This window comes from Dama dama, chromosome 21, assembly GCF_033118175.1.
Source record: "Dama dama isolate Ldn47 chromosome 21, ASM3311817v1, whole genome shotgun sequence".
In the NCBI taxonomy this organism is placed as follows: Eukaryota; Metazoa; Chordata; class Mammalia; order Artiodactyla; family Cervidae; genus Dama; species Dama dama.
In genome coordinates, this window is record NC_083701.1 from 31,722,757 (window position 1) to 31,746,730 (window position 23,974).

At 43.0% G+C, this 23,974-nt stretch overlaps 1 protein-coding gene across 1 annotated transcript in view; it reads right to left on the minus strand.

The window, feature by feature from the left end:
* Window positions 1–22,810, minus strand: part of CPA6 (carboxypeptidase A6) — a 266,594-nt gene extending 243,784 nt beyond the window's left edge. The window contains exon 1 of the mRNA XM_061122831.1: window positions 22,493–22,810. Within this exon, the coding sequence (XP_060978814.1) occupies window positions 22,493–22,608 (116 nt within the window). The 5' untranslated portion in view covers window positions 22,609–22,810. The remainder of the gene's footprint in view (window positions 1–22,492) is intronic.
* Window positions 22,811–23,974: the final 1,164 nt, after the last annotated feature.

Below are 23,974 nucleotides of genomic sequence, written 5' to 3' on the forward strand. Positions count from 1 at the left end.
AAGCCCCGCCATACACAACATCCTCTGAAAGCTCTCTCTGGTCTTATACTCAACCCCCAAGTTTTAGCTGTCAGTCCCCTCTGAACTGTCCGTACCTTGTACTACTTTTCCCTTGTAACTTTAACCGTATTTGTAATTAACATATGTCACGACAACCGGAGTGTCAACTCAGCAAAAGGAAAGATACATCTGCTTTGTGGGATGCTCAGCACAGTAGCAGGTACAGAGCCGATAATCAAAAAATATTTGCTGAACGAATAAATGAAAATCATAGCATCTTGTCTATTTACATATCTGTTGTAAGCACCTGTAGTGATTGTTGTTTGTTCACTTGTGCATTGCCCACTTCCCTCATGAACATATGGGCTTCACCAGAATCAGGGCTTTGCCTGCCTTGTTTGCAGCCACTGATACTCCTAATATCTGGAACAACTTGGGATGTGAAAGTGAAAGTTTTATTTTCTCAGTCGTATCCGACTCCATGGACTGTAGCCCACCAGGCTCCTCTGTCCATGGAACATTCCAGGCAAGAATACTGGAGTGGGTAGCCACTTCCTTCTCCAAGGAATCTTCCTGACCCAGGAATTGAACCTGGGTCTCCCACACTGCAGGCGGATTCTTTATCATCTGCACCATTAGGGAAGCCCAACTTGGGATAGAAAGGTGCTCCATGAGAGTATGATGAATGAACATAGGTGCCAGTATATGGTACTGTGGGCTAACTTAATGGAACTCTGAGATTATCCTCATCTCCATTTTCAAACCTCCAGGATTAAATATTGTGACAGCTCCCAGTCTCTCTATATGTTTAAGTCATTTATATGTAACACTTAATGAACCAATCAATATATTATATATTTTATAACACAAAAATAAACATTATAGTAAGGATGAGATCAAATAAGTGCTAGATTTTGGGGGGTATCCTACTCTGAAGACCTATTTTTCTGGATGACACGAGTCACCCACAGTTACAAAGTTAGCTGCAGTTTTTTTCAATATTCTTTAACCAAAAGCCTGTTTTAAGACAGAATTATTTTTTAAGATTTTTTTTTTTGATGTGGACCTTTATTGAGTTTGTTACAATATTGCTTCTGTTTTCACATTTTGGTTTTTTTACTTCAAAGCAGGTGGGATCTTAGTTCCCCAGCCAGGGATTGAACCCTCACTCCCTGCACTGGAAGGCGAAGTCCCAACCACTGGACTGCCAGGGAAGTCCAGAGATAGCATTCTTTTTCATCAAAGTTCTAGAATGCATGAGAGTGAGGAGAGTAAGAAAAATTATTTGCAAGTGATTGAAATGTGATTTTTATTCAGAATTTATTTTCTTGGAGAAGGAAATGGCAACCCACTCCAGTATTCTTGCCTGGAAAAGTCCATGGACAGAGGAGCCTGGCGGGCTGCAGTCCATGGGGTTACATGACTGAGCATGTGTGCAGGAGGCTGGAGGGAGATGGGTTGATAACAATAAACTGGTAGAACTAAAAAAAAAAAAAAAAAAGAAGTTATTTTCTTGTAGTTGTGAGGTTGAGGTTACTGGTTAGGGAGCCAATCGAGCGTCCACAGATCATAGGTGATGTGTACCCCGAAAGTGAGAACTTCAAAGTACTAAGAAGTTAGATAAAAATTAAGGATGAGGGCTTTTATCAGGCGGCAGTGTAGTAGTAACAATATTTATGCAGACACTTTCCTCCCAATCCATGCCCCACAGAGACAAGAATGAAATAGTCTTTAATCTTCTTCGGCAAGTCAGAAGACATTCAACTTGGTCTGGGTTTTGATGATCACTGTTATGGCAGCTTTATGGTGTGGGAAATTGCTAGCAAATATTTTTCCTGAATTTCTTCTCAAAGTATAATGGGTGAGCTCAGGCAGGGAAAAATATATGTCCTGGGGGATATATGTAAAAATATAATGGATTCCCCCTCCAGTCACTTCAAATGCCTTTGGCTGACCCATTGTATTAACTTTTAAATAAAAATCTAAATATGGATTTAAACGGACTGTGGTATTGAGACCACTGCAGAATTTCTATTTGAAAACTCATCTACTTAAACACACACATCAGCATGATGCTGGCTGTTTCTGGTATTATCCTAAACTGAAAGCCTTAAGCCCTGCTTCTGTGTTCCAGTCTTTCCAGCATCTACATGACGCGCAGCTTGCGCCAGTTAATGCTTCATTGAATAACCGACAATCTCATTTTCGTTCCGAAATAATAGTAACAAAAAAAATGAACACGCTTATTTCTCAGTCATTAGTTTGGCACTGAGTGGTATATTACTAAACTTACTGACTTCTGATTTTTTTTTGCAGTGCTTCTAGAACAGTTTTGGCATAAGGTACCACAGAAGCCAAAATCCTTGCTCTAGGATTGGTTTTTTTCCTTTTTTGTGTGGGGTGGGAAGAGATGGGGGAGGGAATTTACACATGTTTAAAATTACTTTTTCTCTGAATATAAAAGTCACTCATGCTTCATGTAGAATCAGTAAATAGAGGGGAGGGAAGAAGAAAATCACTCACAATGCTTTCACTTGGTCATAATAATCACAATATTTTGGCGCATTTCCCCCCAGATACAGTTAACATAAGAAATCATCATCAAACCTGAGCTGTTAATTCAGTTCCATATCCTGTTTTCTCCCCATTTTATATTGCATCTCAAGAATTATTTGTAGATGTTTACAATGGGTACAAAAGACAGAACAGATATGTGGACACGGGGAGGGGAGGGAGGGTGGCGTGAACTGTGAGTGGCATTGACATATATACACTAACAGCCAAGGGGAAGCTGCTATGTAGCACAGTGAGCCCAGCCGGGTGCCCTGTGATGACCTACAGAAGAGGGAGGGTGTGTATGTACACATGCGGGTGACTCACTTTGCTGCACAGCAGAAACAAACAACATTATAAAGCAATTATACTCCAATTAAAAAATATTCCATCACGCGCACTATAATAAGCCTTTCTCTCATTGTTGAGTGTATAGGTAGCTTCATTGTTGTCACTGTTCAGTCACTAAGTCGTGTCCAACTCTTTGCGACACCATGGACTGCAGCCCGCCAAGCTCCTCTGTTTGTGGGATTTTCCAGGCAAGGATATTGGAGTGGGTTGCCATTTCCTCCTCCAGGGAATATTCCTGACCCAGGGATCGATTCTCCATTTCCTGCACTGACAGGCAGATTCTTTACCACTGAGTCACCTGGGAAGCCCCAGGTAGCTTCCTAGGTTTTGATAAAGTAAATCGGTGAGGAACATCTTTCCATACATGAAATCTTTGCCCATATTTCAGAAAATCCCCTTAAGAAGTCTTCCTAGAAATGAAACCCTAGAGAACACCAATGTTGCAATAGAGTAAATGAATTGAGTTTACATGTGCTAGGCTCTGTTGTAAGCACTTTGCATAGATAAGATAATTCAGTATCAGTTCAATTCTGCAGATGGGGAAACTGAGACACAAAAAGGTTAAGTAACTCCTTCTAAGTTCACCTAGCTAGAAAGCAGAGAAGCTGGGATATGAACCCAGGCAGTCTAAGGATGAGGCTGGTGCTTCTATCCTTTACGCTGTGCAGACTCTCTAATCACTTATGTAAACATGATCTTAACAGGTCACAAACTCTTAACTAGTCAGGAAGGAACTGACCGCCTAATTGAACCCTCAGACATTACAGAAAGCAAGGCTCTGGAATATTAAGTAACTTATTAAAGTTACTTATTAAGTAACTTTATTACATGTGCTAGGCTCTGTTGTAAGCACTAGATCTTACAACTGATCTAGAACTTATATCTCTTGACTCCTCATTCTGTGGTCCAAAACCTTGCTCTGCAAAGCATGGCCTGCAAACCATAGCATCAGCCATGCCTGAAAGTTAGCTACAAACACAGTCTCAGGCCCCACCCCAGCCCTCAAGAAAATTCACTTTGTTAACGAGATCTCCTGGTGATCTGTTTTCAACACTAGACTTTCGGAAGTCTGGCAATACATCTGTAAACTTGATAGATCTTGCTTCAAGGAAAATCTGGATATAAGTTGCTATTATTTTCATAGCATGAAAACAAAATCCTCATTTTTCAGTTAGTTAAAGATTCAGTGGTAAAGAATCTGCCTGCAATGCAGAAGACACGGGTTCACCTCCTGGGTTGGGAAGATCCCTGGAGAAGGGAATGGGAACTACTCCAGTTTTCTTGCCCAGAGAATTCCAGGAAGGAGCTTGGGGGGCTACAGTCTAATGAGTTGCAAAGAGTCGGACACGACTGAGCGCTTTATGTTTTCATTTCAAAGCTTATATTAGGTTGAACCATATGAAATTGCTCTTATTTTTGATAATATATCTAATAACAATAAATCCTACAGGCATCTGTGCTCTGTATAGACTGGACTTGAGGAAGAACAACAAGATTCTTTCCCCCCAAAGTGTACACAATTAGGAAGAATGAACAACTAAACAGACAATTATAATTCAAAATGGTAAGTGCTACCAAAGAGCATTCTGAGAGCTCAGGAGGAAGTTAAGCAATGTCCTGAAAGATAAATGCTATGAAAGAAAGCAATTATTTCCTTCTGTTAGTGACAAGAAAGACTGGCTTGCAAGCTTTAGCTAAATTATTGGGTGGGTATCCCCGTAAGTTGTCAGATTCTGATAAAACAAATAGGTGAAGAATATAAGGTATTTTACAAAATACAGATGATGTGAATTACTGCTTAAACTGTGAAAGCAAGATGCTTGTGTTGTTCTTAACGATGATAGTAGGTAAAGAAAGTTACAGGTCTTATGGCTTAGGGTGTGCTATTCTCATGGGTTCCAATTTGGCCATTTCTACTTTTTGAAGTTAACGGATATTTTTAGTTGGGTGAAATGAACTGGCTGCCCAAAGATTCTTTGGAGTAATTAATACTTGAAAGATACAATAGGCTCACCAGAAGTGGTGCATAACTTTTAAATAAATTGTACAGTACATGTCAGAATACAAAACCTTTGTTAAATACGTACCATAAATTTTTTTGGTTTTCAGGAAGTCACTCCTTTAAGTATCTGCAATTGGCTTTTACACAAATGAGCCTGGGTCATCATGTTGATTTTGCATTGTTCAGCTGGTTGGTTTAGAAGGCTTAATTTGGGGGGAGGGAATTAACTGAATGTTTGAATTGGCAATATTCCATTTTACCACTTCCTCTAACTTTTTCTTATTGATTGCTATCCTAGAAAGAACTTAGGTATCAAAAGCTGGGTCCACGGTGCACTATTCAACCTATAGTTAAGTACTCTCTATATAAGTTGTATTAAAGGAAAAACCAAACACTTTTTCACCTGCAAGAAGAAGCCAAGATGGTGGCAAGTCCTTTGGCATTTCAGATCATATGTTTTCTTGAGAAACTATGTATTAGTTTCAAAACTGCAGAGTAATTCTCCAACCGTTAATCCCACCCCTCTCCATCTATTCTTGAGCTGGTTCTCCTCTCTCCCCCTTCTCCCCACACAGCTCCTTACTTCAAGCCTTTCTAAGAAGCTAAGCCTCTGTCACAGGGACCAGCTGACTTCACACAGTTTCCATCTGGATATTTACAGATTTTACTAAACTTGACTGCTGCCCTGGGAAGTGTGCTGAGCTCCAAGCAGAAAGTGCTGTACATCTCAGGACGCTTTGAACCACGCAGCACTCTATTTGATCAATTCTATCTGTTAAATTTTTTATTGTGATCTTTTTTAAAGGAAGCCTGCCTCTGGTCTCCAGGGCCATTCTGTTTCTATGGTACTTGGAATTTATTATATATGGCGATCTAAGTAGGGGAATGGAATATAGGAAATACCAGCAGACATATTCTTATTGCATCAAGACACCCAAAGAGTTAGAAAAAGATGAGCTAAAGGGAAGAACATGGATAATAAAGTTCTGAGAGATCAGGTGATGTACAAGCAGATAGCAAAGTGGGGGTCTCCAGGGAAAGTACCAGGCATGACTTTCCTGATGTAAGAGAAGCCATTTTTGGCATTTTGTGATCTAAGCCAGCCTACAATGTTTGCCCTTGAACAGGTCTCGGTAATTAGTGATCTTAAGGGAACAAAGCTTCCCTGGTGGCTCAGATGGTAGAGAATCTGCCTGCAATGCAGAAGACCCAAGTTTGAACTCTGGGTCAAGAAGATCCCCTGAAGGAGGGCACGGCAACTCACTCCAGTACTCTTGCCTGGAGAATCCCGTGGACAGAGGAACCTGGTGGGCTATTGTCAAAATAATGCAGGAACAGATGGCTGTTATTAGGTAAGCAAAGTCACAATAGCAAAGATAATAAATCAGTTGTAAAGACTGCCAGCTCAAACACGTTCTTGAACTGTTTTGCAGAATTTGACCCTGCTTGACCCCTCAACCACCAGCTCCATTGGAAACTAACAGATGATGATGTTGACCTTATCTGATCCTTGTGACTTCTTTCAACTAAAGCTTGGACTCTGTTAGTCTTTGCCCTAATTCTTGGCTGAATTCTCCTCTGCTCAGTTCCTTTTATGAATATGCATATACTGCCCAAACCCCTTAATGAATATGCATGTAACCTTCAGGCTTCCCTGCTAGATCAGATGGTAAAAGAACCTGTCTGCAATGAAGGAGACCTGGGTTCAATTCCTGGGTCGGGAAGATCCTCCGGAGAAGGGAATGGCTACCCACTGTAGTATTTTTTTTTTTTTTTGCGTTCAGTGGTTTCTTTTACTAATTGTAACACCTGCCATTTCACAGCCTGTGTGTCTGTCTCCAGACACAAAGTAAAGGAGGGGGTCCCACAAAGCCACTGGAGTATTCTTGATTGGAGAATTCCATGAACTGAGGAGCCTGGTGGGTTACAGTCCACGGGGCCGCAAAGAGTTGGACATTACTGAGTGACTAACACACCTATTCTTAGCTTGAAACTTCTCCAATTTTGCTGTTCAGGGAGATATTGCTTTGGGAATGACCCCTTGTGCTCTTTTTACTTGCTGCAAGTAATAAATCCTTTCTTCTCCTGATCGTTGCTTGGTTGTGTCTTTTGACTCAACAACCCCTAAAAAGAGGTGAACCCAGTTTTGGGGTAATGGAAGTTCCCCAATTCATAAAATTATTCAGAAACTTAGAGAAGATATTAAACTCAACATGAATCGATGAGTAAGGAGCAATCTATAATCTCAAATGCATTCATATGTAATTCTTAAAACAGGGGTCCCCCACTTCTTGGATCTAATGCTTGGTGATCTGAGGTGGTGCCAATGTAATAATAATAGAAATAAAGTGCACAATACATACAATGTGTTTCAATCACCCTGAAACTACCCCCTCTTCCACCCAGTACCAGTCCATGGAAAAACTGTCTTCCACAAAATCAACCCCTGGTGCCAAAAAGGTTGTGGACCACTGCCTTAGAGGATAGAACAGTAACAAGAAGGCAAGGATCACTTCTCTAAATTTGGTAAAAGGCAATGGTGAATACTCATTTTGACCTCTGGTGACCATTCTGATACTTGCAGGAAACAACAGCTTTGCCTCCAATCTCCCCCGTCACCCCACCCCAGGAGTCAGAATGCTTTTCAAAGCATTTTAGGAGGCTGTAAAACATCTGAGACCAAATTTGGGAAATTGTGTGAGTGATACCCAAGACACTGTGAGCAGGGAGGAATATCGCACCTCCCTGACAAGAGGCGGGATGCACCAAGGCACATACAGGTGGCCCCAAGCATTCTCACTTCCTCCTGAAGTCATAGGAGCCAAATGGCCTCTTTCTCACTACCCTGATTGATGAAACCTAGTCTGGCAAAACTGCCGGCAGATGTCAGCACTCTGATTCCTGGTTTATTAGTTTCCTTCTTTGCCAGCCTCTCTTCCTCCCTTCCGGAGAAGGCAATGGCACCGCACTCCAGTACTCTTGCTTGGAGAATCCCATGGATGGAGGAGCCTGGTAGGCTGTGGTCCATGGGGTCGCTAAAAGTCGAACACGACTGAGCGACTCCACTTTCACACATTGGAGAAGGGAATGGCAACCCACTCCAGCGTTCTTGCCTGGAGAATCCCAGGGACGGGGAAGCCTGGTGGGCTGCCGTCTATGGGATCACACAGAGTCGGACATGACTGAAGTGACTTAGCAGCAGCTTCCTCCCTTCACTCCTTTCCATCCATCTAAACTTTGACTAAATTTCGTTGTTGTTAAGTCATGCTCAACTCTTGCGACCCCATGGACTGCAGGCCCCCACGCTCCTCTGTCCATGGGATTTTCCAGGCAAGAACACTGGGATAGATTGCCTTTTCCTTCTCCAGGGGATCATCCTGACCCAGGGATTGAACCCCAGTCTCCTGCATTGGCAGGCAGATTCTCTACCACTGAGCCACCAGGGAAGCCCTTTACTGAATATGCCAAACGTTATTTGCGGACTAAGAATACAGATAAAGATAAGATGTAGCACCTTACTTTTAATTTGCTTATAACTGAAAAGGAAAGACGAGATGTCCCTGTGGTACATGGGGATGGCTATAAATGACAGAGCAAGTCTCTGGAATCTCAGAGCAGAAAGCCATCGCAGATGGTTGCCAGGGAGCTCTTGCTGGAGGAACTGTGTCTGAAAGTCTCTTGGAGGGCAGGTGGGCAGGCATGGGGGCAGAAGGGCCCCCCCCCCCCAGAAATATACCCCACCTAGACAAAGGTGTGAAGGAAGAGAGGTGGTAGTGATGGAGATGGTTCACAGTTTTAAGATGAAATAGAGGTATCCTGGCAGGGCAACAGCAAATAACAACTATTTTCTCAAAGGTTCAATTCTAGCCATGTCACCTGTGTGCTGGCTCTCCACATGTTTCTCTAGCTTATATCACCTCTCTACAGCCCAGATTGCTAGGCCACCCCGCACCCCTCCCCCCGCAAACCCCGGCCCAGAGTTCCTCACGGTGGTGGTGTTGGGGACTGCACATTACATTTCTATCAAGTTCCCAGGTGATGCTGATGCTGCTGGTCCAAGAACCATGATCCCTGCACAGGGACCAGTCAAACAGGCTCCCACCCCACTTTGCTGTCTCCCATGGGGCAATGTCTACCCTCAGATATTAACGTGATTCCTGGTCTCATTCTTCTCATGATGCTCTCTATCCCTTCTCTGTGCTTCATCTATCTTCAAAACCCTTATCAGAACTTAACACTATGGTTTATGACTTTTCTGTCATCTCCTGAGGATACAAAGTATTGGCCACCTGATGTGAAGAGCTAACGCATTGGAAAAGACCCTGATGCTGGGAAAGATTGACGGCAGGAGAAGAGGGTGGCAGAGGACGACATGGTTAGATAGCATCACTAACTCAGTAGATATGAATTTGAGCAAACTTCTGGAGATAGTGGAGGACAGAGGAGCCTGGCCTGCTACAGTCTATGAGGTCGCAAAGAGTCGGACATGAGTTAGCCAGTGAACAACAACAGCATGAAGATATAAACTCCATGAGAGACTATTTCATTCACTAGTGTCTCAGGCAGTGCTGTATTCTGAGCACCTAAACGCCTGTATTCCTAGTACTTCAGACAGTGTTGGCACACAGTAGCACTCAGTAAATAGCACTGACTGAATGAATGAGATGTTGTCTAGACGAGAGCCAGATAGAAGACCTTGTGTAGTTTGAGGCAGAAACAATGGAAGCGAAGATGACTCAAGATAGAAGCCACATTGCCTTGATCTTGAAGGGAAAAGACACATTTCTTTGCTCCTGTAAGTAAAAGGCTTGGGTTTTGGAGTGGGAAGTAGAGAGGTTAGGTAGACTGGGGACTTGAGGTAACTGGAGAGTTTTTAGGGTAGCTGTTGTGGAGTGTGAACCACCTCAGCAAACTAGGCTCCTAGGGAAAAAGAGAAAGACGAAATCCTCATTTGAGACAGAGGAAACAAGGCAGACTACATTTCTCTCTGGAATGCTGATGTGGTTTTCCTATCAGATATCATATTAAGATGCTTTCCTACCTGCCATTTGCAGTCTATTCCCTATTGCTCCAGACAGAAGCCTGAACACTTAGTGAGAACTGGTCTCCCCGACATGTGTCCTCCTTCTAGGTCCTGTAAGTCAATGGCTTAGAGTATTTTTTTTCTGGCAGCAAATTTCTAACTACTCCAAACACTGTGCTACACAGGCTTGTCTCAAATGTCTCAAACCTTCCATATGCTTAGTAAGTTTGATGCCAAATATATTGCTAACACATAATTGCACACACATTATATATGTTCCATGGAAACACGATTGACAGACTATAAATAGGACCCCAATCATCTCATGACAAGCTTTGTAACCTCATTACATTCACAAAAATCACCAAAAGGAACTTAGTAGAAACTTAGGTGATTTCATGTATTAGTCTGATAAGAAGTGGACCATCTAAAAGGTAGATGAGGAAGTGAAAATGTGGCAAATAAGGTCCCAAGTGCAATGGCTACAGAATCTGTAAGAGCAAAAATAGACCAGGATTCTCACCTGGGGATAAGATGTGTGATCTTATGAAAGTTTCATCTTCCAGTGGTTAGTAATCTAAGGCTGAAATGCTATCCAAATAAATGATACGTGTGCTTAAAAAAATTAAAAAACAGGGCATGAAAGAGCAGGAAGAGGGTGGGTTGACCTAATACATTTGAATTTTAATTTGTTTTTTTTCCAGTTTAGATTGTTGGATTAAAACCTAAGTACTCAAGATGCAGGGGTTACTGCTATCTCCTTTGACAATTCCTAACCTTACTTGGCTACACATTCCTAACACTGGAAAAGATTGAGGGAAGGAAGAGAAGGGGGCGGCAGGGGATAAGATGGTTGGATGGCATCATCGACTCAATGGACATGAGTTTGAGCAAACTCAGAGAGACAGTGAAGGCAGAGAAACCTTGCAGCATGCTGCAGTCCATGGGGTCACAGAGAGTCGGACATGACTGAGTGACTGAACAGTAACAATAAAGATCTTCCCTGGGGATAAGCAATGATAAGTCATCATCCATCAGTACTCCTGGTACTTGATCAGTAAATGTGAAATAAGGGAGGATGCAAGGTCTGGAAAGATGGAAAAGGAGACAATACCTCCTGTTCTCAGGTAACTGACAGGAGGAGGCAGAGAGAGGCCCATTTATTTGATTAAAGTGAAGTCGCTCAGTCGTGTCTGACTCTTTGCGACCCCATGGAATGTAGCCACCAGGCTCCTCTGTCCATAGAATTTTTCAGGCAAGAATACTGGAGTGGGTTGCCATTCCCTTCTCCAGGGGATCTTCCTGACCCAGGGATCGAACCTGGGTCTCCCGCAGAGATGGTAAGGCAGACACCTTACCATCTGAGCCACCATGGAAGCCCCATATTTATTTGATTAAGAAGATCCATTTTCAGGGGTATTTTAATGCCCCAGGAAGATAGAAGGTAATGGAAAAGTAATCAATTTTGTAATAGGATACATTTACACAAGAGCCTTTCCAACTAATATTAAACATAATCATTTATCTAATAAATATAGTGCTTTATAATAGATTTTTATTTATAAAGCACTTTATCATTTTGTTCGATGCTAGAGAAATACATATTAGGGGCAGCCTTTACTTTATCCTCTCTTCCATTGCTAAATCATTTCTGCCCACTTTCATTTTGAGCTCTAGAAGTTGCTCTCACACAAATCTCCAGAGTTAAACATGTATTCTTTCTGCTTTCAATTCCAGCTTGGTTCCTCACTAACCTAGAGGTTAGTGATTCCTGGGTCTGAAGAAAGGGACAAAGGAAGAAAGGAAATTATCCTCCTGGAGGGCAGGATGACCTGGCTCTTAGAGGAAAGACTGTCTAGCAGGAGCCTTATCTAACCATGGAGGCTGGCAACCACCGTCAGAACTGTGGCAATGAAAGCAGAAAGGAGGGATGGGGAGGATAGACCCCCATCTTTCTCTCTTTCCCCCAATTCACCTGCTGGGAAAGGGAGCTGGACACAGCTGCAGAAGCCCATCTTGTAGGCACAGAGAAAAGAAAAGTGGAGGATAGAGGGGGACTTCCTGACTTGCTTTACAGCTTCCCTACAGCTTATTTAAAGATGTATACTCACGCTTTCATGAAACTGTGATAGACTGAATGAGGAGGGTCCACAGTGGCAAGATCTAGATAACATGAGGAAACCTAGGATGATACTCAAGAAAATGATGGAGCTGGATCATGGTTCCTTTACAAACATCTCTACCAAGAGCAGGACTCTCAGTAATGCCTGGTGGTCCTTCTTAGGGTTCAACTCTTCTCTCTCAGGAACACTTTAAATCTAAATCTTTTTTTTTAAATTGGAGGATAATTGCTTTACAATATTGTGTTGGTTTCTGCCATACATCCACATGAGTCAGCCATAGGTATATGTATGTCCCCTCCCTCCCGAAGCCTCTCCCATCTCCCTCCCCATCTTACCCCTCCGGGTTGTCTCAGAGCACAGTGTTGGGCTCCCTATGTCATGCAACAAATTCCCACCGTGGAGAAAAGGGAACCCTCTTGCACTGCTGGTGGGAATGTAAATTGATACAGCCACTATGGAAAACAATATGGAGATTCCTTAAAATCTAGGAATAGAATTACCATATGACCCAACAATCCCACTACTGGGCATATACCCTGAAAAAACCATAATTGAGAGAGACGCATGTAGGCTCAGAGGATAAAGTATCTGCCTGCAAACGCAGGAGACCCGGGTTCGACCCTTGGGTCAGGAAGATCCCCTGGAGAAGGAAATGGCAACCCACTCCAGTATGCTTGCCTGGAGAATCCCATGGACGGAGGAGCCTGATAGGCTACAGTCCACAGAGTCGCAAAGAGTTGGACACGACTGAGTGAATTCACTTTCACTTTCATGTACCCCAGTGTTCGTTGTAGCACTTTTTACAACAGCTAGGATGTGAAAGCAATCTAGATGTAAATCATCTCTCTTTTTATCAGGTTTTCTGTCTATGGTCTCTTCTAGGACTGTGACCTCTCCACCTACTTTAAAGAGAAATGAGAGACCTGCTAGCATTGTGCCTTCAGAGATCCAACCCCATCCTTCTACCTCTCCCTTTTCTTTATCTGTAGTCTTGTTTTCTCTTTTCATTCCTATCACCTGGGATAAAATATGGCCATTTCTTTCCTAAGAAGTGAAAGTAAAATAATTAAAACTCTTCTTCAACTCTAGTCATTGACCTCTCTTTCCACCCCTATCATGGATAAGTTTCTTGAAATTATGGTCTACACTCACTGCTAACTTGCTCACATTCCATTCATTCCCCAACCTACTGTGCTCTGGTTTTCACTCATTTTTCCACCAAAATCATTTGATGACAAATATGATTTCCTTAATGGACAAACCAATAGATACTATTCTACAGTACTTGATGTGACTGACCTCTTCCTTCTTGAATCTCTTATTTTCCTTTAACTAACATTTCTTGGGTTTCTCATTCTCTCTCTAGGCCTTTCTACTTGTTTCTTCTCTGGTTTTCCCCCCACTGTTCTTTTCACATAATGAATACTTCCTTGGGTTTTGCATTGTACATTCAAAGTTAAAAAATTCCTTACACATCAGTTACTGGAATCTATGTCAGTTTAGATCTTTCCATTGTGCTTTTAGAGCCATCTATCAAATTGGGGCTTCCCTGGGGGCCTCACAGTAAAGAATCTGCCTGCTATGCAGAAGACCTGGGTTCCTTACGTGGGTTGGGAAGATCCCTAGAGGAGGGAATGGGTACCCACTCCAGTGTTCTTGCCTGGGGAATTTCTTGGACAGAGGAGCCTGGTGAGCTACAGTCCATGGGGTCTTATAGAGTTGGACACGCTGAGGGATTAACACTTTCACTACTTTCTCTTTCATCCAATTGGGCACTTTATAGGAATCTCAAACCATACATATCTGAGAAAGTACTAACCTTCTCTGCTAAGTGCTCAGTCCTGCTAACCAATCCTGAGAATCACTTTATACTACTTTCTCTTGCGTCTCTCCTTTGGCTTACCCAATTGTGAAAATCCTACCTAAATACTTTTTAGATTGGTTTCCCTCCTTTTCCTTCAATTGTCACTACCAGAAGCCAGGCTCTTCTGGGTATTACCATGGTCACCATAACATCCCAGTCTTCTTGCCCCCAAATCATCAGCCTTCAAGCCTCCCCATCTCAATGATGGCAGAGGAAACTTTCCTCAAGAAAATCTATCTAAATTCCCTGCTGAAAAGTCTTCATCAGCACACAATAACCTTCCAGAGAAAACAGCTTCATATTATGGGGCATAAAGTGATTCATGACTTTAAAGCCTTTCATTTTAGCTATGCTTAATTTTCTAGACTTGATAAGTTCTTTTACCTGTAGTTCTTTGTGCATTCAATATATTCCCTGTATCTGGAATACCTTAAACTGATTTGTACCTCTTCTTCATGACCAAGGTCAGGGTCATGGCTTCTGAGTACCAACCATTTGAAAGAAAGCTATCTTGCATATTTAATAATCCACTCAAATTTCTGTTTGATTTTTAAGACCCATCTTATAATCAAGAAGCTTCTTTGACCCCTCTCCACCCTTCAGTCTGGATTAAGTGACCCTCTCTTGCACTTACCCAACTCCAAGAGTTCTCTCTGAGGGCACCATGATTGCAGAATTGAAATTGTTTGTTTTCTTGCCTGAGTAGTCATTATGCCGTGCACATGTACCGTTCTTTTATCTCTGTCATCCCAGACTAGCAGAGGGCCAGATTCCCAACAAATATTTATAGAAACGAAATGAAATCCTCTCTCATTAAACATGTCTCAGCCTTGCCAACTCACTTTACTTCATTCCCAGCTACTCTAGGGAATAGAAAAGAGAGAGAAGTTTTCTGGATTCAAAGACAGTGTTGTCAACTGTACCAAAAAAAAAAAAAATGCTGTGAACTTGGCTGACCTAGATTTTAGTTCCAACTCCACCACCAGCCCTGAAAATCTCTTTACCTTTCTGGAGTTCTGCTTCCTTATATATATATATATTATATATATATATATAATTATTATATATTATATATATATAAGTTCTGCTTCCTCATATATATTAAATAAAAGGATTGGCCTATGACTTTTTTATGTTTGTTTTGTTTGTTTGGTCTCCTTCAGTTCTGACACTCTGACTTTAAAAAGATCATATACAGAATAAAAATTCATACTTTCAAATCACCTTGAAGTGCAAAATCGTGAATGCTCATTTGGATGGATTATTTCTTCAGGAGAACCAAGTGGAAGGGAGAATGGCAGGGTGGGGTGGGCATTTATTAAGTAACAGAGTGACCATTGAGGCTGATTGCGATTTATATCATAGTATGTTCTCCCATATCTGGCCATTATTTCATAGCCTCCCTTGCAGCCAAAGGGACTTACCTGATGGCTCAGTTGATAAAGAACCTGCCTGCAATGCCAGAGGCCTGCTGCAATACAGGAGACCTGGGTTCAATCCCCGAGTCGGGAAGATCCCCTGGAGAAGGAAATGACAAGCCACTCTGGGAAATGGCAACCCAATCCAGTATTCTTGCCTAGGGAATTCTACGGACAGAGGAGCCTCTTGGGCTATTTATAGTCCATGGGGTCGCAAAGCCTCAGACATGACTGAACGATTAACACACACACGCCTTGTGACCACCATTCTCTTACATAGAGAGCCAGCTCAGCCATAAAGATGAACTACTGTGACATTCTAGGGTTCTTGCAGCTAAGAGCATATAATTGGTTCTAGCCAGTAATGAGTGATATTTGAACTTCTGGGTTGTGATTTTAAAAGGAAAGAGGAGAGACTGTCCCTTTCCACTTTCCTGCAGGCTGGGACCCAAAGTCTGGAAGACTCCTTCCTGACACATTTGGGAGTTGAGTGTTGAGCACAGCAGAAGTATAGCACACACAAACCCCTGAGTTTCTGTCACCATCAACTACACTGGTTTGGATTTTTCACATGAGAGAGAAATAAGTTTCTTGTTTAAGCCATTGAATTTTGGGGTCTTTATTCTAGCAAAAAAGAGAACGAAAAACATGACAACCTAACAATATCCTAAGAACATAGACATTAAGAAAATGTTTTACTATTTTCAAAGTATACTGAGAAAAAAGAACAAAGATGGTAATTTTGTTGAAGAAAACCAGATAGAAGTTTGCTTCAACCTTTAATAAGAAAACTAATTCTTAAGGAAATTTACTATACTACCCAGAACAAGATCCTAAAGCTTCTCATGCTGCTTTATCATAAAGAAGTTAATACCCAGAAGGCAGACTGGAAAGGCATTTGTTTGGCAAAGCAAATGCTAATCCTATATACCAGTTATCTACCGATTGATCATAATGAAGACTGTAAAACAAGTCATCAAAAGAGTTTTTATTTTCTGTTCAGTAATTCCATTTATAAAGACAGAAAACACAATGCTTTTGTAGCCTGCACAATCTAAGCCGTGAAGTTATGAAACATTAACATCCTTCACTGTTTTTCATGGGGTGGAAGTGATTAGGCTTAATGGCATTACCCAGAAGGTATCCTGGCACCATAAAATAAAAGTTCCGTCATCAGATCGGGCTCCACTGGAAAAAGAAGTCCAGAAGCACAGGAAATGCTCCTCCTCCCACTAGCTCACTGGCAGGAGGAATGCTGATCCCCACGGAGTACCATCGACCTGCCAGTTCAGGTCAGGAGTAGGGACTGAAGCATCGATGTCCTTCAGAAGCAAAGCTGGCCGCCCCAATACACAACACTGGGCAGGGAAGAAAACTTTTGGCGTAATGAGCTGATAAACAGTCCACAAGTGGGAGCTGCACTCTGTGGTAGTGCCTAAGGAAACCAAAGATAGCCTCCCACTAAAGACAGGGGAGCCTAGTGGGCTGCCGTCTATGGGGTCGCACAGAGTCGGACACGACTAAAGCGACTTAGCAGCAGCAACCAGGGTCAAGTGCTAAAAGGAACTTCCAGAAGACACCAGAGAACCATTCCATTAATCACATGCCAACCTGTGGGGACAAAGTTTCAAAGCAACCTTAGAGCCCACATACACTCTTCCTAACACCTGACACCCCAAATCTGTATCTTTCACACACATTTAAAAATATTTTTTGATGTGGACCATTTTTAAACTCTATTGAATTTGTTACAATGTTGCTTCTGTTTTGTGTTTTGGTTTTTTGACCAAGAGGCATGTGGGAGTGTAGTTTCCCCACCAGGGATTGAACCTGCACCTCCTACATTGGAAGGCAAAGTCTTAACTACTGGACTGCAAGGGAAGTCTCTATCACACACATTTTAATCCATTATTCATGATCTGAGATGTCTCCTTCTTGCTTTTGGCCCTTATTATGAGCGGGGCTTGCTTGCCTTGCTTGTTCAGGATGAGCAGGGCTGAAGCTCTCTATTCTCATTACAGAGGAGTTTTAGGACTGAGCAGAGTGAAATAGAGGCAGAGAAACTGGAGAGTCTGATAACAGAGGCCTTGAGAGCCTGGCAGACAATGGATTTGATATATTTGGCAATAGGTGGCCAAAGTAGATCTTTGAGCAAGAGAGTAACACAACAGAAGTCTTATTTAGTGAAGTCATCAGTATGTGAAGGACTATAGGCAGGGAGATCAGTTAGCAGAAAGTTACCTTTATCCAGGCTGAGATAAAGACATTGTAAACATGGCTGGTAGCTATCACAAGAGAGAGGACAAGTAGGACATTTTTTATAGGAATGGAAGGAACTAGAGACAGACTTGCTCTTCAGAAATGAAATAAGAAGGTAGTTGAAGATCTAGAGTAAAACTCATCAAGGAAACAGACACAGTGAAGAATAAAAGGCAGAACCCACAATTTTCCACCCAAATCAGGACCCTTTTCAGACTGAAAGAGGAGCACTGGCAGTTACTACCCCAGAACTGTACTTACAGACAGGGCCAGTCCATGGCAAGCAAGGATTCATGGTCAATCCATCTGAAAAGAACTTTAACCATCAACGTAGACGGTAATGCTCAGATTCATGAGCAACTGGATTGCTTGAACTCTAGCCCTAGGTTTCCAAAAGTTCAGAGCATTACCAGGAAACCACCAGTGAAACTGAAGCTGCAATTCTTTGGCCACTTACTGTGAAGAGCTGATTCATTGGAAAAGACCCTAATGCTGGGAAAGATTGAAGGCAAAAGGAGAAGAGTGTGGCAGAGGATGAGATGGTTAGATAGTATCACCAACTCAATGGACATGAGTTTGAGCAAACTCTGGGAGGTGGTGAAGGACAGAGAAGCCTGGTATGCTGCAGTCCATGGGGTCACAAAGAGTAGACATGACTTAGCAACTGAACACCCCCACCACCCCCACCATCAGAAAGGTAAAAGACTTAAAAGCTGCTTTGAGCAATGGAGGGGACTACCTAGAGAGCTAAGATGGAGAACAAGGATGACATCCCTGAAGTCAAATCTATTCCCCCAAGCCTCTACTTCTCTGCAATGTGTCACATCCCAATTTGGGGCCTCTCTGCTCACAGGATTTCAAGGACCAAATGCCTTTAAAAATCTCATTTTCTTCAAGTCTAATTCCTGGATCTCGATATTCCATTGGTGATTGGTGAACCTGACCAGTAACCGGGTGTGTGTATAGGTGGGGGATGGAAGGGGAGGGGCAGGGATGGGAGGACGAGTGCAGCAGGGACGCTGGCTCATCAGAACACATCAGCCGGCTCGTGGGCTGTGACCAGCCTGCAGACACCTATGTAGACCCCACACCAGCGTTCAGTCCCCCGTCGTGGCTCTGGTGGTGGAAGTCGTGCTCTCTCTACCCCAGCCCAGGTACCCGAGGCTGGGTGACCAGAAGAGGGGAGGGATTTCTCCCTCCTTCCTGGTGCATTGAGCTCTCTCATCAACCCCACAGTAGGATGCTCATCCCACAACACACTCAAACACTGTGTACCTCCTAACGTTACATGCAGGGCTACTGTCTTTACTAAACTGCAAGCTATCAGAGGGCCTTGGCTCTTGTACTCTTGGCACAAGTAGGTGTTGGAATAATACTGAAGGCATGAAGTGCACACCCACGGCTGCTTTCTGTGCTACTTATTTTGGTGACAATCTAAAGTTCCTTTGTCTCCCATTTTTCTATCTCATGTGGTCTCTGCCTGCTTTTCTATTAACAATTTGCCACCTTAGAGAAGGCCAGCAAGGGTCAACTTCTAATTTTACCCACATAATCTACTCCTTTCTTTCATCATCCTATTATCAGTTCCTTCAACAAGGTGAAGTCTTCAGTTTTTCTGAAAAAATCATTCTTTTCTATACCTGAATGGGTGGCACAGTGAGAAGTATAGTTTGTTGAGTTAGGAAGAGCTGAGTTAGAATCCCCGCTGTGGGTTAGTTAGCTGTGAACTTGGATTGCCCTTTTGTCCCTCAATTGAACCTCTCTGTGAAATGAGGATACCAAAAGTCTCATTAGGCTAATTGAGAAAGTAATATTTTTTATCAATGTTTTAGATTAAGTACTGGTATTATTAGTAAGTAGTTGACATGGTGTTAAAAAAGCTAAGTGCCAAAAACCATGCAATACTCAGGCTGTTTCATTTAATTCTCATGACTACTTGGCAGGGAATATTGTCTCAGTGTCTCAGATGAAGAAACCGAGGCTCAGAGAGGTTAAGGAATTTACCTTAAGGTAACAGAACTACTAGGAGTGGCAAAGCAGAAACTGAAAGTCAGGCAGTTGAACTTCAGGACTTACAAACATTATACATGAAGGCAGAACTGAATAGGCAGTTCAGCAAAATATCATAGCCACGTTGCTTCTATAGTATCGCCAGAATTTATTGTGTCACTGACTTAGATCTCTCTTTTACCATCACTAAAAAAAAAAATCTACACTAATTTCAAGTCATGCAGAAGATTCTTATTTTTTGCCCTCAATATCACAGTCTAATAAATAATCAAGTCTGCTTCCAGGAATATGAGGGGATAAGGGAAAAGGAGAGAACACAGAGTGATGTTAGCCCGAGCTGGAGTCTCATTCACTGACTGATAATTTTTTTAATCACCAATATGTTTGACCCATATCATAGCTCTTAAAACCTGCTAACAGAGTATCAATAAATGTTATTTGATGTCAAGTTATTTTCCACACTTGGCTTCATCCCTTTTCTACATATTTTTTAAATCTTCCTTGTAAGTAGTTTGATATAGTTACCTGAAAAGGTATTCATTTATGTCAGATTTTCCTTATGGTCTCCCTACACTTTTTTCCCCAACATGCTTAAATTTGCCATTTTTCAAGCATCTTATTATACGACGGCACCACACAACTGTCACTAGTTTGTGTAGAAAGTCTAGGCTCATTAGCTGCTCTTAAGAAGCACGCTGGTCTGCCCTGTGTATTGTTTTTGTTTGTGCTCAGAGTCTTGCAAATGATGATCACATATTATCAGATTCAACCAAGACTCACAAAAAAATTATTTGTTTTTTTACAAAACTGCAAGAAATAGTGCTGCTTCATAATTCCTACCAATAATACCTAAGTAGATTACTTAAGGGACAAAAATGAGGTGGTTTAGAATAACTTTGGATGAGAAACAAAAATAATGCTCAATACCATTCTATCATGTTGTTTCACCTGGTTCTAGCTAGACTTGCAGAAAGTATTTCCTGGGCAAGTCAAGCAACAGAATCCCAAACCTAGGCAGCATTTCTGTCTTTGGTGGTGAGAGAATGACACGTATCTAATGAAGGGAGGCAAAAAACCCCATTTTCAATGGTAAGTGTGCTCAGAGACATCTCTGGATAAAGGAGAAGCTCTCCTGTGATGGACAGGGAAGGCTCCCATCCGTGTCTCATTGTTTCATCTTTTCCTTCCCACTTCCAGACACCTCTAATTTATACATTAGGGACTAACTTATTATGGAGCAGCCAGAGAGAAAATGGCAATTACTTTCTTTGCAGAACAACAGAAAAGATAGTGCAACTCTGTCCTGAAAGATTCCAAGTTCTCTAAGAAAGGCCACCACCTTTGGCTTCATTTCCTCTGCTAAGTGGTGCTTAGGGAAGTGGGCACACCTGTTCTGCTAAGTAGACCTGCTCATTAATCTTTGATGAGTGTCACACACCGAAGTCATTATGGACTGAGCCACAGCTGAGTGGAGGAGCGAGGTCCTATGTCACATGGGCACATCTAAACATGATACATGTTTATCACGTAACTAACATCCGTTAAAGAGTCAGAGCAAACTCCTCCACGTCTTAGCCGGCACCATCAGTCACTAAACACAGCTTCCATACCCAGGTCTCCAAGGGCGGTGACCACCAAGGACAAGATGTAAAGCCTGGATGGTGTATGTCTAGGAGACACAAAAGCAGCTCTCAGATGTAAACTCCGAATACTCCCAGGAATACCAGGGTGGAAATTTTGGGGATTATGTTAGTATCTATAGTCCTTATCTCCACCAACACCCCCATTCCACCATCTGCATCTCCTTAAACCGAGGGCACAGTTTACAAAATTTCCTCTGTAAGCAGAGGGAACTCTATAGCTGTGCCCAGATTCTTCAGGAGAAAAAGAGAAACAAGTCTCTTTTCCAGGGTCACACTTACAAATTCTTCTCTACATGATTCCTAGAAAGAACAACTGCTTTAAGACCTGGTCTTCATCCAAATTGATATGAAAACTTTCCTCTACTGGTCCTCACAGAGTACTCATAGGCTATTTAGAAAGATTTAAGACTCTAGTTTTTCCTTTTTGTAGAAAGGAACCGAGTTAGAGGAGCTATTTAAGGTTCTCCCAACCCTAAAATGCAGGAATGCCAGCATTTCCAGATTCAGAGAACTACCCCGTGCAAATTCAAGCAAAGCACACACTGTGTATTTCACAGTAAGCCTTCAGGATAAGACACGCGCAGTCCCACACCGTTCACACGCAGCCCCAGGCCTCCTCACCGAAGGCAAACAAAGCATGCTAACCCACAGAGGGGGGAATATGCACACGGTGTTCCCCCTCTAGGTTTCTCCCTTCAGAAAAACACCCACAATTTTGCAGCGTTTATTCAGCTTATTTTGAGTTGACTCATTTCCATCACTCAGATTTGAAAATCTTTCTAATAACCATGCTGTAGGCTAACAAGCACTCAAGAGAAAAAGTCACACTCGATTCTTAAATTAATCACTGGTGAACTTCCACCCACTGCTCCTGCATACACTCAAGGGGAAGCTTTAGTTTTCAGGTCGCAGTTCATGTGGTACAATAGCATCCTCAAGGCTAGGCATACACCAAGGCAGATACTGCACACACTGGCCACAGTGATTCTAAAGACAGAATCCAATCAACACTGGTCCACAGCTCAGGTTGGCACATCATAAAGAGTATGAAAAGCTAGACGTGTGCCCAGCACATTCTCTCCAGAGAGCCTGGGACTGCACAGACATTTAAGATTAGGTGGCCAGGAAAGCATACAGACTCACACAGAGACCACAGACCAGAACAAGTGAGGCTAGCTCAGGACCAAACCAGCGCCCCCCTGATCGGAGTCCAAGCTGTGCAGGGCATGAAAGTTGCTCTACTTACCCAGCATAGCGGTTGCCGTAAAGGTGACTGTGTCCTGGGCACAGGCTCTTCAAAAAGAACAGGCAGAGAGGCAGAAAAGCTGCAGTCTGGCTCCTGGGCTTCCCCAGGAACTTCATAGCGTGAGGATGAGAGGGCTGCAAAAGTTCCTCCTGGAGTTACAGGCACCCCTCCACACGGCACACGGTCCCTGGGAGAGGGTGGGGGCGTGGGCTTGGGAGGGAGCAAAATGTGACACTTCTTTCCAGCCTCAGAGAACAAAAAAAAAAAGTTCAAGCAGCTGAGGGAGGGAGGCTGCTGCTCAGACTTGGTCCTGGGATGAGAAACAGCAGCACACACAGCCCTGCCCTGAGCTGAGCTGATCCTTAACCAGGCTCCCTCCAAGGGGCCGGGCCTCCCAGGGCTGACTCACCCCGGGGGTTTGCTGGGTGCTGCTTCATTTGGGTAACTCCCCTTTTTATTTTCTTGTTGTTGGAGGCTTTTTTTTTTTTTTTTTTGCTTTCCAACTATAGGATGTTAACTTTTTACGACGACTTTCCTCCTACCCTAGAGCTTCCCCGATGACTCAGCAGGTAAAAGAATCCACCTGCAGTGCAGGAGACACAGGAGATGCAAGTTCGATCCCTGGGTTGGGAACATCCCCTGGAGGAGGAAATGGCAACCCACTCCAGTATTCTTGCCTGGAAAATCCCATGGACAGAGGAGCCTGGTGGGCTAGGGTCCAAAGAGTGGCAAAGAGTCGGACATGACTGAGCACAAGAATGAGCGTGAACTGCAAAAGATTTGTTTGAGGATGAGCTAAAACACACAGGTGTAGAACATTGCAGGCTTTATGTTTTGCTCTACCAAGGCAAATTTCTCCTTGGAGTCCACCTCCTGAAATGCACAATGAATTCAGTCTGGATGAGCTGGGGACCTCAGGTGTGGCCGGCCAGCCCGGGTCCCTGCTCCTATCTGAACCAGGTCAGGGCAGCCACTTCCCTGGGCTTCACGGAGCCCCATGCTGATTTCACACGTCATCGGCAGCACCCAGGCCCGCGGTCAGTTCAAAGGTTCTCGTGGGGAACTGGAGGACTCTGGGTACTGAGGCACATTCCCCGCACATTTGGAATCACTTAGGGAGCCAGGCTATTTAAATCAATTCCCGGGGGTGGGATCAGTTGTTGAAAAAAGCCCCTCAGGTGAGTTGGAGTTCAGCCCCCTTGCTGGTCTAGAGCAGACTTCTCAAATTTGGGCGTGCACACACATCACCTGGGACTCTTGTTAGAACACAGCTTCCGAGGCAGCAGGCTGGGGTTGGGGCCTGAGATTCTGCATTTCTAACAAGATTATAACTGATGCTGGTAGTGCTGACTCTTCAGTCACACTTTGAGGAACAAGGCTTTACTTTACAATGAGTTCTGCTTTGACTTCTCTCTCTAAAAGCTAGAGGGTGGAGGAAACCTTGAAGGAAGCCAGTTCCTTCTTGTTTTTCCCATGTTGGTG